General features: G+C 43.2%; 1 protein-coding gene across 1 annotated transcript; it reads right to left on the reverse strand.

The window, feature by feature from the left end:
- Window positions 1-11388: 11388 nt before the first annotated feature.
- LOC127566275 (uncharacterized) lies at window positions 11389-12510 on the reverse strand. Its single transcript, XM_052008296.1, has 2 exons — window positions 12324-12510; window positions 11389-12169 (listed from the first exon to the last, which is right to left on the reverse strand). Exons 1-2 carry the CDS (start codon window positions 12490-12492, stop codon window positions 11748-11750), a joined length of 591 nt encoding a protein of 196 aa, XP_051864256.1. The 5' UTR covers window positions 12493-12510; the 3' UTR covers window positions 11389-11747.
- Window positions 12511-13797: the final 1287 nt, after the last annotated feature.

The raw sequence follows: 13797 nt of genomic DNA on the forward strand, positions 1-13797 counted from the left end.
GGTTATAGATCTAGCATTCGCTAGCTGCCCAATTGCTAGATCAGCGAAATGGGCCATTAGCGATGCCTATACTGCTAGTGACCACAAGGCGATCACAATTGACCTGAACCACTCTGAGCCACCGCGTGGAAACTGGCCACACGTCGAAGTGCTTACAAAGTAGATGATACTTTGACCCGGAAGGCTTCGCTGCATCCTTCGTAGTTCCAGAATTGGGCGACAACGCAGAGGTAAGCCCCGAGCTGCTCATGTGTTCAATCAAGGATGCCGCGAGGCTAGTATGGCGGTGCGTAGACCGTGCAAAAGGTACCACGTACCAGTATATACTGGAGAACGACGAGATCGCAAACGTTAGAAAGATCCTACAACGATCAAGAGGCAGAGCTGACTTCGAAGTAAGAATACTGAAGTATGCGGCTAATAGTAGGCTGCTGAAGAAGTCCATTCTGAAGCGGTCCTTATCGTCGAAGTGGCTCACATTAACCTTGGTCGGACCTCCATAGTATCGAACCGAGCCATTAAGTACCTAGGTGTCCTAATCGACACGAGTCTAAGCTTCCGCGAACACCTGGAGTATGCTGGAAAGAGAGCCGCTGTCGTAGGGCAGGCCTTGAGCACAATAATGATAAAATACGCGCGGCCCCAAGCAAGGTTGGCGCCTTCTTCTGCAAAATGTGGTTTGAGCAATAATGCTCTACGGCGATCCAGTATGGTGCAAAGCAATGGAGGTAAAGGCGTACAGGAGGAAGATGCAGTCAACCTATCGACTCTGCGCGTTGCGGGTCTGCAGTGGCTTCAGAACCATTTCGGACGACGCCGCTTTAGCCTTAGCAGGCATGATGCCACTGGACATACTGGCGCTAGAGAGGTCCAATAGCTACAGGCATAAAAGGAGAATAGGCTGGAAGGCGAACACAATGCGTCGTCCAATTTTAAAGCAGAGTGCCTAAGGAAATGACAGGAAAAGTGGGACTTATCTGGCAAGGGCCGCTGGACCCCATGCCCTAATCCCAAACATAGGTAAATGGGTCAGCAGGAAATTCGGCTTCGTCAACTTCCACCTGACACAGATCCTGAGTGGGCACGGCTGCTTCCGCAGCTATCTGTATAGATTTGGACACGAAAGCGACCCGATGTGCTTATGGTGCCATCCCGAAGTCGAAGAAACGGCGGAGCACATCTTAGTGTGCTGTCGGCGCTTTTCTTGTGAGCGAAGAGAGCTTGAAGCAGCAATAGGATGTAGAGTCACGACGGCCTCTATTGTGAACCGTATGATGGAGAAAGAAGAGTACTGGTCAGCGGTATGCAGCTATGTAGAGAAAGTGACCACCGCACTACGGACTCTAGAGAGGGAACGTACCCGCAGGCGAAGAGGAGGAGAGTGAGCTCCCGTCAAGGTCTCGTGAAGCAATACCTCACGGGCAGTACCACGAGAATCTCCTTGACAGATTATTTCTTTCTTCTTTCTATCTTCTATCCATTGCTTTAATTTGTGTTACATTTATTATTATATCTAGCTTATACCGAATAAAAAAAAAAAAAAAACACACACACACACTCACACACACATCAAGATGGGTTAACTTCAACGCGGATAAAATGGATGTGCTGCGCTTCAGCGCTCGCATGCAGAGTATGGAAGCGGCAGGAAGCGCCGAGCAGATGGCTACGACAGCATTGCATGCGTTAGCGCAAGCATACAAAGATACGATGCCCCTCAGAAGATCATCCACCCACCACCATCTGCCAGTGTACTGGTGGAATGAGGAAATCGCCACCGCCAAGCGGGAATGCAACCGCGTGAGAAGATGCTACCAGCGATCGCGAGGCAGATCGCTCTTCACATTGTGGCAGCGCGAATACAAGGAGAGGCGAAAAGCTCTGAAGCATGCCATCAAGGCGAGCAAACGCAAATGCTTCATCGAGCTTTGTGAGACTGTGGAGAGCGACCCATGGGGTAAGGCGTATCAACTGGTCACGAAAAAGATCTCGGCGCACAAAGCGTCTATGCCACCGGATGATGTGATGCACAGCATTGTCCGAGAGCTGTTTCCGACTACAGTTGGTGAGACGGTGCGAAATCTTGATGACGCCGCATCCAATAACAGCGCTGCAATTGAGTTGGTTACCAGTGCCGAGATAAGTACTATCGCTGGAAGCATGAAGCTGGGAAAGGCGCCGGGGGCCGGATGGCATACCTCTGAGAGCACTACGGCTCGCCTGTGCTCTGAGGCCGGAAATCTTGACATGTTCAACAAGTGTCTACAGGAGGCTATTTTTCCAAATATTTGGAAATCGCAGAGACTGGTTCTGCTCCCAAAACCAGGCAAGAATCCGGGCGAACCTGCTGCATATCGGCCAATCTGCCTCATTGACAATGCGGGAAAAAATGTTGGAGAAAATTATATGCACCCGGCTGGAGCGTGCTATTGCCGCAGGAGGTGACCTATCACCAAGCCAATTTGGCTTTCGCAAGGCCAGATCGACAGTCGCCGCAGCGACTAGAGTTGTGGAGATCGCCTCACACGCCATAGCGGGCAGCAGGTGGAAGGGAGGAGCCAAGGAGTATTGCTTGATGGACACGCTAGATATCAAGAATGCCTTTAACTCTGCTCGTTGTGAGTGCATTCTAAAGGCTCTGGCAGCGTTTCAAAGTGCCGATATATATACTGAATATCGTGCGTAGCTACCTATCCTGCAGGCGGCTATTGTACGACACAAGTGCTGGTACTGTGAGATGATAAGTTTATATTGGTGCCAAACTGTACCAAACTTGATTTCGTTGGCACGTGTCGAGAACAATTGAAAATGATAACACGGGCACGTCTTTGCCTTTTGATTTACTTTTTCATAATGATTTATTCCAAAAAATCTTAGCATGATCTTAGCCTAAGTACATAGTAAGAAAAAGCACGCGGCGAAGCCGGCATCGAAGCGGCTGCATATCTATTTATTACGTTTTACATTACCTACTCTAAGAATATGCGACAAAGTATATTAGCGAGAGTGAGCGAGAGTCTTGCATGCATATGCATGCACTCGAGTCAGAATGTAACTGTAACGAAAGTGTCGGTGCTTAACTGTTCATATTCGTTACTCTCTCAATATATACATATATTACAGCTCATTATACATAAGTGTCATTTAGTATATATCGACGCATTTCCGCAAATGTATCGTATGTTGAAAAATCCAATTTTACAGGAGAAGCTTTTTTTTTAATTTAATCTCTTAGGAATGAGAAAATCCTGGAAATATTTTTCAAAGTTTCGTGGTTTTAGCTACAATAACGAATGAAAACTTAATTTTTGTCATTAAAGACAACATTTCATGAAAAAATAAAAATATAATTACATACGATAATTTTGCACGCTTTGTTTTCATACCCTTGCGCACAACGTGCGACATACGATAATAAAAATTTTTTTTTTTAGAAATTTTATTAATTAACAACATTATATATACATTATATACAAAATATTTGTAATATATTTATGAAAAATAAAATCAAAATATGATGGTCTTCATTTGTTTCGTTTAAACAATCTAATACTTTCGAAGAATGTCCCAAACTTTAATATTCATTGTGGTATCTGGGAGGTATACTATTTTGCTTACATAAATTATTAAGATCATCAAATTTTTTTTTAGAAATATTTAGCTTACAAATATAAAGATTTTATTGTTAGGGTGGAATTAGACAATTAAAAAGATACTTCTTTGAATTTTCAAAATATTCACAATTTAATTTTTTAATAACAGCGTTTCATAATTTACTTAAATGTAATGTTTTATGTTTAAATAACGAGTTTGAAAAAGTTTCGAGTTTTTAAAGTCTGTGTACTGCACACCGAGAATTAACGGCATAAAGAGGAACAAACAATAAGCAAAATCATAACATTTGTTATTGTATTTCCTTATTTTTATGCGATTGAAGTATTTCCATGCCAATGAAAAAAAATTTGTATAGACAATGTCTATACAATGTCTATTAGACATACGATAATTTCGCGCGCACATTGAAAAGCACTGTAACATACGATAAAATTGAAACTTAATTTTTATCGGAACTATAGGGTTTTCAGTTATAATATTTCACAGGGTAGTGAGACATTAGGTGCGTCGATATATTTATATCTATATGTATATATGGAGGAGTATGATGTTATGCACACCGGCTGACATACAGCGATACTCTGCTTACTGTGTAACCTCGATATATGTACATATGTGCATACCACATCTCCCTCCTTTTGAAAAATAACGTATATATGTAATATAATATGAAGTTATTTTTAATGTATGTAATATGGAGTATATTAATTGTTATATATATATATATAATAATTTTTTTTTGTTTAGTAATAAACGTTATTAACAGGTATTTAAATTTAGAGTAAATGAATTGATTTTAAGTAAGAAAAGAAAATTATATATTATTATTATTTATTATACCCGCTACCCATAGGGTAGAAGGGTATTATAACTTTGTGCCGGCAGGAAATGTATGTAACAGGTAGAAGGAGGCATCTCCGACCCTATAAAGTATATATATTCTTGATCAGCGTCAACAGCCGAGACGATCTAGCCATGTCCGTCTGTCTGTCTGTCCGTCTGTCCGTATGAACACCTAGATCTCAGAGACTATAAGAGATAGAGCAATAATTTTTTTTGACAGCATTTGTTATGTTTGCACGCAGATCAAGTTTGTTTCAAATTTATGCCACGCCCACTTCCGCCCCCGCAAATCAAAAAAATCGAATAACAAGCGTAATAGTAAAGCTAGAATTTTGGTATATACAATAATAACTATAGTAGTTATGATTGCTGAAAATTTGGTTGCAATCAGATAAAAAATTGTTTAGGTTATTAAAGAAATAGTTTTGTATGACAAAAACGCCTTCTATGTACATGCATATGTGTTGTATGTATGCGTATACGTATATACATGCAAGCATATTACTGTTGTGGTAGTCGGGGGACTCGGGTTCGAGCCCGCTCGGGGTACAAACTTTTTTTTTTTTTTTTAATCGTATTTACAACAATTATAAATAAAAATTGTGGATTTCATTAAAGAAATATTTTGTATGAGCAAAACCGCCTGCTATGTATGTATTGTATGTATGCGAATACGTATGTACATGCTCGTCTATATTAGCATCTGTATGCATAGAGGGTTTATAAGCTATGCGATAGCTCAGGTGGTAGAGTGCAAGCCGAGCATGTTGTGGTGCCCGGGTTCGAACCCGCTCGGAGTACAAACTTTTTTTTTTTTTTTAACCACCCGTTTTTAATATTTTGAGATTATTACCGTAATATTTTGCTTTTATTCAAAATGGGTAGCGGGTATTTCACAGTCGAGTACACTCGACTGTAGCTTTCTTACTTGTTTTTTTTTTGTTTTGCCTTAGTTGTAATTTGTATAAGGTGTTAATTTTTGAATAATTTTAGTCTATTCTTATTAACTGTTTGTGGCTTCTTTTTCCCACAACTACTACTATATTGTTTCTATCTTCTATTTTTATTACTTTGTAAGGTCCTAAATATTGATTATCTAATTTATGACCTGTATAATTTTTAAGTAACACTAGATTTCCTACTTCTAACTTTAAGTAATTAACTTTTTATCATATTCTAATTTTCGTTTTTGTTTTTCTTTTTCTATCATTAATTTTGCTCTTTTATATTCTACTTGTAATCTAAACTTATTGGATCTATTTTTTGTAAGTTATTAAATTCTATGAATTGTCTCGGTAATCTACCATAAACATGTTCAAATGGACAGTAGTCATGTACCGTTGATGGAGTAGTATTGAAACAATATGTGAAATAATTTATCCATATGTCCCAATCATCTTTGTCGATCGATATGTATGAACGAATATATTCGTTTAATGTTCGATGACTTCTTTCTACTGTTCCTAAAGTCTGGTGATGATGTGCAGTTGAAAGTATATTACTGATTTTGTATTGGGCATTCTTGTATAAGGGCATTCGGACGTGCGCTAAGCAGATCTCCGCAAGTGATCTTCACAATCTCTTCTTTGTGTTTTCTTCGTTTACACGATCTATTTATAGCTACTGCTTGCGGTGGCGGCAGCTTATTGCGGTACTTTACAGCTATAAGCGAGGCTTCAACAGTACTTTGTTTACCTCTCGCCCTGCGCTTTGCGCTAGCGAGAGGTTGGTACAGTTCCACCAAACGTTTTGGAGTTTGTTTACAATTGCTTAATTCGTTGTAAATAAGATCAATTGTAATTATGGATGGAGACTCATCGTCGCAGTCGTTGCCTAGCAATAGGCAATTTAAACTGCGAGAGATGAGGGAAATTGCTGGGGTAAGCATTCGATCTTTACGCAACCAAATTTACGCTGAATCGGCAAGTTTATCAACCTCGTCCTTGACAATTACAACCAGCAGTGATACCAGCGTTACCTGCACAATATCTGTATCTAAAAGCAGATCGATATCTGCTTCTACTTACAGTGGATCACAGCTTATTTCAACCACCACCAACCGACAACTTTGAGTAAGTGTACTAGCCAAACTAAAAGAGGTATTAACTTTATTTAAACGCAGGATTGTAGTTTAATGTCTTCACATAAAAGATATTTTTTCATTTATCCTCTAATTTTTTGTTTTACTATATAAAATTATTGAAAAACAAAAAAAATGCCAAAAAAAAGTACCACAGCTTATATATTGTATATTGTGGCTTCTACAGTGGGACCGAATGTTTCCACGGCTTTGGCTACATCGACCGCTAACACATCGTTGAGCGACTTCTTCTCAACAATGGCTTGGAAGAAAAAATGCTCGTTTCAATCCCGTGAGCAGCATTTAAGCAAGAAACTTAAATTTTCTGCAAGCCCACCCAAAACTGAAGGTTGCGAAAAGTCCAAGTGAGAGAATTGAGTATTCCGCATCCACCTCCAAGGCAGCGGCTCTAAGCAATAACCGTTTTGCAGCTCTGGACGAAGAAGCTAGCCATGTTATGCAGATGGACTCACCAGAAATTGGTTTGAACGACGAACCAGAAACACCTGTAGATGTCAATGAGTATGAACATACCCAGAAAACGATCGCTAAGCCTCCTGCTATTTGTGTGCCTAACGTTGACATCCCCATAGATTTGGAAAAGGCCTTGGACTCGTCTGTTGGTGTCGACAACTACAGTATTCGTACCTCTAAGTTCGGTGTGTCAAGAATATACACTACCAACTCTGATGCTTTGCGAAAGACGGTTGAGCATTTAAACACTCTTAATTGTCAGTACTGCCACCATCAACTCAAGGTGGATAAGCCGTACAGGGTAGTCATCAAAGGAATTAATGCCAGCGTGCCCACAACCAATATTAAGAACGCTCTTGAACATCTTGGCTTTGAAGTTCTCAACATTTACTGTCCCAGAAAGGCAGACTGGCGCAATATTGAGATTAACGCAGAGGATGATGAAGCGACGGTCAACTACAAGACTCGGCAAAACCTATTTTTCGTTAATCTTAAACAAGGGCCACAAGCTTCAGAGGTCTTAAAACTACATAAACTTGGCAAGTACATGATTACTGTTGAGCGCGCTTCTCGTAGAAACGAAATTTTGCAATGTCTCAAATGTCATATGTTTGGTCACTCCAAAAGTTACTGCTTCCAAGAACCAATCTGTGGCAAGTGTGCTGGCTCGCACACGACTGGTTCGGTACTATGTACTAGTGATGACTATTTGTGCATCAACTGTGGTGGTGATCATGCTTCAACAGACAAAAAATGTTCAGTCAGGGCTGAAAAAAGCAGAATGCTAAAACCAAAACCAAGGCTCCTTGCCTCCAGCAACACTTTGAGAGCAAGACATAACCAAGACGTCACACGGAGTTTCATCCCTGCTAGCACTGTCAGTGGCAATACGCTCGCTTCCTACGCTGAGATAGCTCGTCCCAAACGGGCTCAAGCTGAACCAAGCGCTCTTAAACATAACCAGCGAGAAACAAACATGATGCCTGATAATAAATTCCTGGCGATGGAGAACTCCATAATGGAGATCAACGCAAGAATGGACCAATTATTTAAGCTGGTCCAAGAAACATTGGAGGAAAACAAGGCATTTCGAGAACTGGTCATGGTTCTGATTTCTCGTATGCCAAAATGATGCAACCGACTTTTAAAATCGGATTGTGGAATGCACGGGGGCTAGCTAGAGATTCTGAAGAGCTCCGGTTTTTCCTCAGTGCTCATAATATAGATGTTATGCTGGCCACAGAAACACATATGAAAGAAGGACAGCGTATATTTCTGCCAGGATATACTTCTTTCCACACCTGTCACCCCAGCGGCAACGCCAAAGGTGGCGCCTCAGTGATTGTGCGCTCCACATTGAACTACACTCCACAATCTTCTATCTCAACTGTGGACAGGCAAATAGCTCGAGTGAATCTACTAACATCGGAGGGAATAGTAGAAATCGCGGCTGTGTATCTCCCACCCAATGTACCATGGACCCGAGTGGGATTTGAATCCCTGTTCGCCGAGCTTGGTAACAAATTTATTGCTGGAGGTGACTACAATGCCAAGCATGCATGGTGAGGCCCCACGAATGGCAATCCAAGTGCTTACTCCAGAGGCAAACTGTTGCAAGAAGTAGTAGCGAATAGCCAATACCAGATTGTCGCAACGGGTGAGCCCACTTACTATTCCTACAACGCACAAATTACACCATCAGCAATAGATTTTTTTGTTACCAATGGCATCAACAGCAATAGGATCCATGTCAGAACGCTCACGAACTTTCTTCGGATCACACTCCTATACTGGCTGAAGTGCACGCTACTCCGTCAAGGAAGCCACTACGCGATCGTATACTCTCTCGTGGTGCCGATATGAGCATTTTCAAGGCGCACTTGGAGGAGGAATTGAACATCTATATGGAAATTCAAGAGGAGGAGGATATTGACAACGCCATCAATATTTTCATGAACAAACTAACACAAGCTGCAACAAGAGCTGCTCCTAGAAACCTTCAACATGCGAGTGAGCAACGGCAACTTCAGCTTCCTCCTGCCATCATCGAACTCCTCCGAATTAAGCGAAAAGTCCGAAGAAAGTACGCCAGAACTGGTTATGCTCGAATCCAGCAGATTCACAATAGATTGGCGAATCGTCTTCGCAAAGTGCTGGCTCGCAGGAAACAAATGCAAATTGGCAACTTGCTTGATAGTTTAGGGACGGATGCTTCTACTAACTACTCCCTGTGGAAAAATACTAAAAGGTACAAGACGCTGCCCACAACAAAGTCGGCTTTTAGAGACCCTGCTGGAGGCTGGTGCCGTACTAGCCGTGACAAAGCAGAAGTGTTTGCCAGAGCAACGACTTAGGCCACATGACTTTGCACCAGAGAGCCATCGCCGAATGATTGCGGAGTCACTTGAAACTCCGTTTCAAATGGCCTTGCCCGCAGATCCTGTCACGCTGGACGAAATTAAACACTTAATTTCGAAATTAAAAGTGAAGAAAGCCCCTGGCGAGGACTTGCTGGACAACAGGACCATCAGAATTCTTCCAGATCAAGCTTTGCTATTCTTGGTCCTCATCTTTAACAGCATCCTGCGTTTGGAATACTTTCCGAGAGCTTGGAAGTCGTCGAGCATCATTATGATACGCAAACCAGGAAAGCAACCATCAAATGTGGATTCTTACAGGCCTATCAGTCTTCTTCCTTCTTTAGGAAAAATAATGGAGAGACTGATTTTGAACAGAATGATGAGTGTCGAGGCTGTCACCCGTGCGATTCCCAAGTTCCAGTTTGGTTTTCGCAGACAGCATGGCACCCCAGAGCAACTCCATAGAGTTGTCAACTTTGCGCTGGAGGCCTTGGAGGAGAAAGAGCACGCTGTGGCTGCTTTCTTGGATATCCCGCAAGCTTTTGACAGAGTGTAGCATCCCGGACTTCTTCACAAAGCAAAGAAATTGCTAACACCTCAGCTTTTTTTGCTAATAGGGAGCTTTTTAGAAGGACGCTCATTTCATGTGGTGACCGATGAATATAAGTCGTCGACCAAGTCCATAGAAGCGGGTGTTCCACAAGGTAGTGTGCTTGGCCCAACATTGTACACACTATTCTCTGCTGACATGCCAACCCGCTCGTCAATCACAGCACTTGCACGAAAGGATACTATGATTGCAACCTATGCTGACGATACTGCGATGCTCACCAAAAACAGCTCCATAGATCTTGCAAAAATAGGTCTGCAAGAATATCTAGATGCATTTCAGGAATGGGCTAGGAATTGGAACGTGTGCATCAATGCAGATAAATGCGCAAACATGACCTTCGCAAATCGAGTGCGTAAATGCCCGTGTGTGACGCTTAATGGTAGAGTGTTAACTCACTCAGCATCGCACAAATACCTAGGAGTCATTCTAGACAGAAGGCTCAATTTCGAAAGCCATGTCAAGTCGATGCTGCACTCTTATAAATCCATCCTAAATCGTATGTCCTGGCTACTCTCCGCTAAAAACAAGCTTTCACTGGACAACAAAGTTCGAATTTTCAAGTGCATTTTAGCTCCAAGCCTGTTCTATGCAATACAGGTGTATGGTATCACAGCTAAAATGCACCTCAACAAAATACGAGTACTTCAAGCCAAGACGCTGAGGCGGATCTCAGGAGCTCCATGGTACATGAGAACGGCGGACATCGAGCGCGACCTCAAAGTACCAAAAATTGGCGATAGAATACGGGAAATAACACAAAAATATACAGAGAGGCTTGGAGGTCATCCTAACAGCCTGGCTAAGCGCCTAACGCCAAGTCATCGCACTACGGTCAGGAGAAGACTAAAACGACATCATCCTCAAGACCTGCTGGCTCGGGTCTTGACCTAATAATTAACAGCGATAATATACATACATTTCTCGTATATCCTTAGGTTCAATTTATACAATCTTTATTTACTTTATATTTATTATGTGCTGCTGACATAATTAATTGTCTGTTTATTATTTCTGATTTGTTTAAGTTGCCCAGTTAGGTAACAGTGCACCTATCTTTGTTATCATTTCGTTATTATTTTAATCAAAAAAAAAAAGTCTTGTATAAGTGAATTTCTGTACTCAGTACCCATGTCTGTTATGAAGGTCTTCATAGGACCGTACTTTAGGACAAATGATTCAAAAATCGTTTGGCTACTGTTTTTGCGCTTTTATCTGCTACTGGAATTGTAACTAGATATTTTGTAAGGTCGCATATTATAGTTATCGCATACTCATTACCATGTTCTGTTCGTGGGAATGGTCCAATTGTATCGATTAAAACAGTGTCAAAAGCTGTATTTGGGGTGTTTGTTATAATCATAGGGGCTTTTGTATGTGTTGTAACTTTAGCTTTTGGCAGTGTTGAGCTACTAAGCTTTTTTAGTAGCTTTTATTCGCACGTCTATTGTTTATAAATAAAACACGCGAATTCAAATTAAATGTTTATTAAATGGCACACATGTTCGTATATGTAACCACCACTTTGGATTATTTGGCTGTGACTTGAACACTTTCAAGCTTCGCCACCGACACGATATACAAGAATTTACAATTGAATAGTCAAACCAAGAGAGACAAACAATTAGCCGATCGAACTGCAAGCGATCGCTAACAGAGAGCATACAGCGCTGCCGGCAGATGCAGCGCTGCTGGCAGACGCTGTCACAGCATTGCATTAACATGCGCTGTCTGCTGCTCCCGACATACTCCCGCCGTTGAAAGCCTATCTTTCAACATCATCCTTCAGGGGCAGTAGACAGAGTTTGTTTATGGCTCTCCGGGTGCTGCCACACGTCGTCTTTAAGTCGGCAACTCGACACTCGCCGTCCTTGCCAGGGATGAGCGCCAGGACACGGGCTAGCGGCCACCGAAGAGGAGGCAAATTTTCGTCCTTCACCAAGACCAAGTCGTTGACTTGGAGACGACGGTCAGGAGTGCGCCACTTCGATCTTCGCTGGAGAAGAGTCACATACTCCTCCCGCCATCTATTCCAGAAGACCTGCTGCAGTTGAGTGATACGCTGCCAACCATCCAGCCGATTGTAGTCCAACGTAGTTAGGTCGGGCTCAAGAATCACGGTTGGAGGACCACCAAACAGTAGATGAGCGGGAGCCAGCGCATCCAAATCGTCAGGATTCTCTGAAACTGATAGCAAATGAACGATTATTAAGTATTGCCGCTATTTGGCAAATCAACGTGCGAAGCTCATCGTAATTGAGAACGAAGCGACCAACAGAGCGATACAGATGGTGCAGCAGAGTGACACGATTGCTCAATCTGCGCTGCTCGTCGTTCTCACGCTGCAGCTCTGCGTTCTGCTTGGACAGCGTCGGGATATCGGCCTGTTTCAGCTCCAGCACACAGCGCAAACTCTCCATATCTTTGGTCAGACGGCACAGCTCACCGCTGCTATCGTTGAGACTGTTGCTGTGGTTGCTGGGACGGCGAAGCTGCGACGAAGTGCGCATCGCGCTGACCTCATCCTTAAACAAACGCCAGACGATCGCGCAGATCACGCTCCTTCATCTCGGTGCTGGTGCGCAGCGGTTGCAGTTCCTTGCCTAGCTCCTTTATCCGCTCCTGCGCTTCATGATCGCGAATGCGTGTCTGCAGCTGCAGCACTTGCTGCTCGGCGGCATTCAGCTGATCCTGCTTGTGACGCAAATGATGCTCCAACTCCTGCTGACGCTGCGTCCATTCCGCATCCCTGTCGTGCAACTGCTGTTGCAGCTCTTCGTAATTGCGCTGCATCTGCTGCAGCACGGCATTTGTCTCGGGAAGCGTTGTCTGTGACTACTCCTGACAGCTCAACTTGTCCATCTGCTTGGACATGCACTGTACACCATTGGCGAGTCCCATCCGTTGGCATTGCTGCTGTTCGACACTAACATCAGAAACCTTTTCCGCTGCCATCAATGCTGTCTGCTGTCTGCTGTCTCCACCACCAGCAACGATCCAACCAAGGCGGGTCTTCTGAAGGATAGGCAATCCATCTCCAAGGTCAATCTGTCCGTCACATAACAAGCCGTAGAATAGGCTTGCACCAATCAGCAGGTCCACGCGCTGCGGACGATTGAAGGCTGGATCAGCTAACTGAATGTTAGATGGAATCGCCCAACCGTCGATGTCAATGGCAAAATTCGGATGGCTGTTGGTGATTGTCGATGCCACAACAGCTTGAAAGTTGACCGAGTAGTCGGTGATGCAAGAGCGCATACAAACATTGACCGTGCATCCTTCAACAGAAACGTCTGTGTCTCCGAGGCCAGAAATCATAGCATCTGATCGCGTCCGTTTTAATTGCAACTGTTGGGCTAAATGGGACGTCATCATGTGGATTTGCGAACCAGAATCCAACAGAGCACGACAATGAATGAACGACCCAGCACGACTCTTAAGCAAAACACCAACAGTACCCAAGAGTGCAGCATCAGAACAACGAGATTGGGCAGCGAGCGACGTAGAAGCTTGAGGCTGCAGAGCGGCAGACGAATCAGCTGACGGGGCTCGTTGCGATGTCTCGAAATGCAACAACGAATGATGCCGTCCACCACAGTTACGGCAAGCACCAGATGTGCAGGATCGGGTTTTGGTGTCCTTTCTTCAAACAGGTAAAGCAGAGAGCAAGCTTCTTCACTTCTCTCTGCCTCAAGAAGGGAGACAAATTTGCGAAGATGGGCAGGAATATATGCCGTGACCAGGCGCGTCACAAAACCCACAAACATTGGCTCTGCTGGGGCTAGATTGGACCACAAACGCCTTCCTGTTGCCGT

This window comes from Drosophila albomicans, unplaced genomic scaffold (assembly GCF_009650485.2).
Source record: "Drosophila albomicans strain 15112-1751.03 unplaced genomic scaffold, ASM965048v2 utg000120l_pilon, whole genome shotgun sequence".
In the NCBI taxonomy this organism is placed as follows: Eukaryota; Metazoa; Arthropoda; class Insecta; order Diptera; family Drosophilidae; genus Drosophila; species Drosophila albomicans.

Coding starts and splice junctions, on each gene's coding strand:
- LOC127566275 (XM_052008296.1), bottom strand. CDS start 12,492: ATGCGCACTTCGTCGCAGCTTCGCCGTCCCAGCAACCACAGCAACAGT. Junction 12,170..12,323: donor GCAGAACGCAGAGCTGCAGC/GTGAGAACGACG, acceptor ATTTGCTATCAG/TTTCAGAGAATCCTGACGAT.